Consider the following 3,439-nt stretch of genomic DNA (forward strand, 5'->3'; position numbering starts at 1 on the left):
GGCTGGGGGCGGCGCGTGTGCAAGGCGGGGGCACGTGGAGAGGGGCGCGCGCGCGCACAGGTGTGCAAGGCGGGGCCGCTCTCACACCTGGGGGGGGGCACGCTCGTGTGCAAGGGCGTGTCTGCCCCCCCCCCCGGGGCCGTCTCCTCCCCGTGACCTTCAGGGGGACACGGGGGGGACACGGGTGGCCGCTGCCCCTCCCCCACCCAGAGGCCCCCCTAAAGCCCCCCCGGGGGGGCTCAGAGGGCTGGGGGGGGCGATCCCCCTATAGACCCCCCCATAGACCCCTCTGACCCCCCCGGGGTGTCCCCTGGGTCTGGGGGCTCCTCAATTCCCCCAGAGCCCCCCCAAGTTCCCCCAGGACCTCTCTGAGGGGGCCCAGGTGTCCGTGCGCCCCCTCCCCCCCTTTATCAACCATCAGCGATCGATAATTAATTAATTAATGACCCCCGGGGGGGGGTACGGACATCCATGGAGGGGGAGGGGGGGTCCCAGACCCGGGTCCCTCCCCCCGAGGGTCCCTGGGGGTCTCTGGGGGTTCCCCCCCAGCCTGGGCCCCCCCACGGGATGGGGGTGGGGGGTGCCAAGGTGGGGGTCGCTGTCATCCCCCCCCTCCCCCCCCACAGGTGCAGCAGTTAATGTGATTGGCTAATTATGCGCTGCATGTTAATGAGCCCCATTAGCCAACGAGGGGGGGTTATAAATAACCTGGGGGCTCATTTGCATAATGCCAGGGCCCGGGTTGCCGCGGTGACCGACCCCCCCCTTCCCCCCCCTCATCACGGGGTTAATTAACGTGCTGATAACGAATGGGGGGGGGAAGGCCCACTTGCCCATCCCCCCACACCTGGCTGTCACCCCCCGCCTTGCAGAGCCCCCCCTGTTGGGGTGCACGTGTAGGGAGGAGTGTTGAACTGGGGGCACGAGAGCGTGCAAGGGGTGTGAGCAGTTTTGGGGTGCACACGAGCGTGCAAGGGGTGCGTGAGTGGTTTTTGGGGTGCAAAGCAGTGTGTGAGGGAGCTGCGCCCAGTATTGGGGTGCACACGAGCGTGGAAGGGGGTTTTGTGCAATTTTGGGGTGCACACGAGCCTTCAGGGGGGTTTTGTGCAATTTTGGGGTGCACACGAGCCTTCAGGGGGTCTTTGTGCAATTTTGGGGTGCACACGAGTCTGCAGGGGGGTTTTGTGCAATTTTGGGGTGCACACGAGCGTGCAGGGGGGCTTTGTGCGGTTTTGGGGTGCACACGAGCGTGCAGGGGGGCTTTGTGCGGTTTTGGGGTGCACACGAGCGTGCAGGAGGTGTGTGTGCAATTTTGGGGTGCACACGAGTGTGAAAGAGGGTTTTGTGCAATTCTTGGGGTGCACACGAGCCCGGCCGTGTTTTGGGGTGCGCGTGTGCAAGCCCGGGGCGCACACGCGTGTGCAAGGGGGGGCTCAGGCCAGGCTGGTGTTTTTTGGGGNTTGCAGAGCCCCCCCTGACTGTCTCTCCCCCCCCCCAGGTGCCTCCGGACCCCCCGGCCAGGCTGTCGCCGCCCGCTGGGGCCACCCATGTGGCTGTGAGAGGACGGGGGTGGCCGGGCCCCCCCCAGGGCCCCCCCAGGGCCCCCCCAAAGCCGCCCAGGCTCCGCAGCCAGCCCAGGCGCCATGACCTGTCCGGCCGCTGAGGGACACCCGGCACCCGGGGGCCACCAAGAGACCAAAGCCCACCTGGGCTCCGTGGCCCACCTGGGCCCCCTGCACGGCTCCACGGTTCCTCAAGGTTCTGAGGGTCACCAAGAGACCAAAGGCCACCTGGGCTCTGTGGCCACCAGAGGGTTCACGGCCAGCTGGACCTCTGCGGTCAGCCAGGACCACCGAGAGACTACGGCCCACCTGGGCTCTGTCACCCACCTGGGCTCCCACGTGGAGATTGAAGCTCACCTGGGCTTTGTGGCCAACCAAAACTTCGTGGGCAAGCAGGACCACCCCGAGCCCGGTGCTGGTGGTGGCTCCGTGGTGCTGTTGGACTCCAAGACCTCCCAAGGCTCTGAGGAACACCTGGGGGCTCGGGTCGGCCAGGTCCCCGTGACCCACCTGGCGTTCGTGGCCACCCAGGACCACCTGGAGGTGGAGGTGCGTCAGGAATCGGCGGCCAGCCGAGGTTCTGTGGGCAACCAGGAGCACCCAGAGCCTGACATCAACATCCCGTTGGACTCCAAGGTCAACCAGGCCTCCATGGCTCACTTAGACCTGAAGGGCCACCAAGACCCCGCCCCCTCCCCGGCCTCCGAGGACCCCCAAGAGCCCAAGGTCACCCAGGGTCCGGTGGCCAACCAAAAGACCAAGGTCAACCAAAGCCCCGCGGCCCCTCTGGAGGCCAAGGTCAATGAAGACCCCGTGTGTTTAGACTTGAGGGTCCACCAAGCCCCTGTGGCCACCCAAGCCCCCGAGGACCCCCGAGACCCCCTGGACCACCCGGACAGTCAGGCTGACCAAGCCCCGCTGGCTCTTACAGACTGGAACATCCGCCAAGCCCCCATGGCCGAGCACAGCCCCGCGGACCCCCAAGAGACCAAGGTCAAGCCCGGCCCTCCGGACCCGAGGGTCCCCCTGGACACCACGGCCAAGGGAAGCTGCCCGGGGACCAAGTGCCACCAACCCCACGTGCCCACCTGGGCCACCCCAGCCCCCCGCCCATGTGCCCAAATCCCCTCGGGCGCCCGCCTGGGCCTGGTGCTGCTGACGCTGGGGTCCCTCCTGCTGCCCTGCGCCCGGGGCTCGGCGCTGGAGTTCGGGGGCGCCCCGGGGCAGTGGGCGCGCTACGGGCGGTGGGCGCCGGGCGCGGGGGGCCAGCTCAGCTTCCGCCTCAAGACCAACGTGACGCGGGCGCTGCTGCTCTACCTGGACGACGGCGGCAACTGTGACTTCCTGGAGCTGCTGGTGGCCGAGGGGCGGCTGCGGCTGCGCTTCGCCATCGCCTGCGCCGAGCCCGCCACGCTGGAGCCGCCGGCGCCCGTCAGCGACGGCCGCTGGCACGCGGTGCTGCTGACCCGGCAGGCGCGGCACGCGGCGCTGGCCGTGGACGGGGAGGCGCGGGCGGCCGCCGTGCGCTCCAAGCGGCCCGACATGGCCGTGGCCAGCGACCTGTTCGTCGGGGGGATCCCGCCCGACGTGCGGCTCTCGGCGCTGACGCTCAGCACCGTCAAGTACGAGCCGCCCTTCCGCGGGTGGGTGGCCGACCTGCGGGTGGGCGACGCGCCGGCCGCGCTGCTGGGCGCCCAGGGGGTCCGGGGTGACGGGGACGAGCGCTGCGCCCACCACCCGCCCTGCGCCCACGGCGGCCGCTGCACCCTGCGCCGTGGGGAGCCCCGCTGCGACTGCGCCGGCACCGGCCACCGCGGGCCCTTCTGCGAGGAAGGTGAGGGCGCGGCGGGGGCAGAGGGGCAGGGCTGAGGGAGGGG

The 3,439-nt window shown here is 69.7% G+C and overlaps 1 protein-coding gene across 1 annotated transcript in view; it reads left to right on the top strand.

Moving 5' to 3' along the window:
* Positions 1–1,643: 1,643 nt before the first annotated feature.
* Positions 1,644–3,439, top strand: part of LOC121363970 (neurexin-2-like) — a gene marked incomplete at its 3' end in the record, with an annotated part of 14,577 nt that continues 12,781 nt past the window's right edge. Inside the window, exon 1 of the mRNA XM_041486771.1 lies at positions 1,644–3,413. Coding sequence (XP_041342705.1) covers positions 1,644–3,413 — 1,770 coding nt within the window. The remainder of the gene's footprint in view (positions 3,414–3,439) is intronic.

Source organism: Pyrgilauda ruficollis, unplaced genomic scaffold (assembly GCF_017590135.1).
Source record: "Pyrgilauda ruficollis isolate IOZ18807 unplaced genomic scaffold, ASM1759013v1 scaffold787, whole genome shotgun sequence".
NCBI lineage: Eukaryota > Metazoa > Chordata > Aves > Passeriformes > Passeridae > Pyrgilauda > Pyrgilauda ruficollis.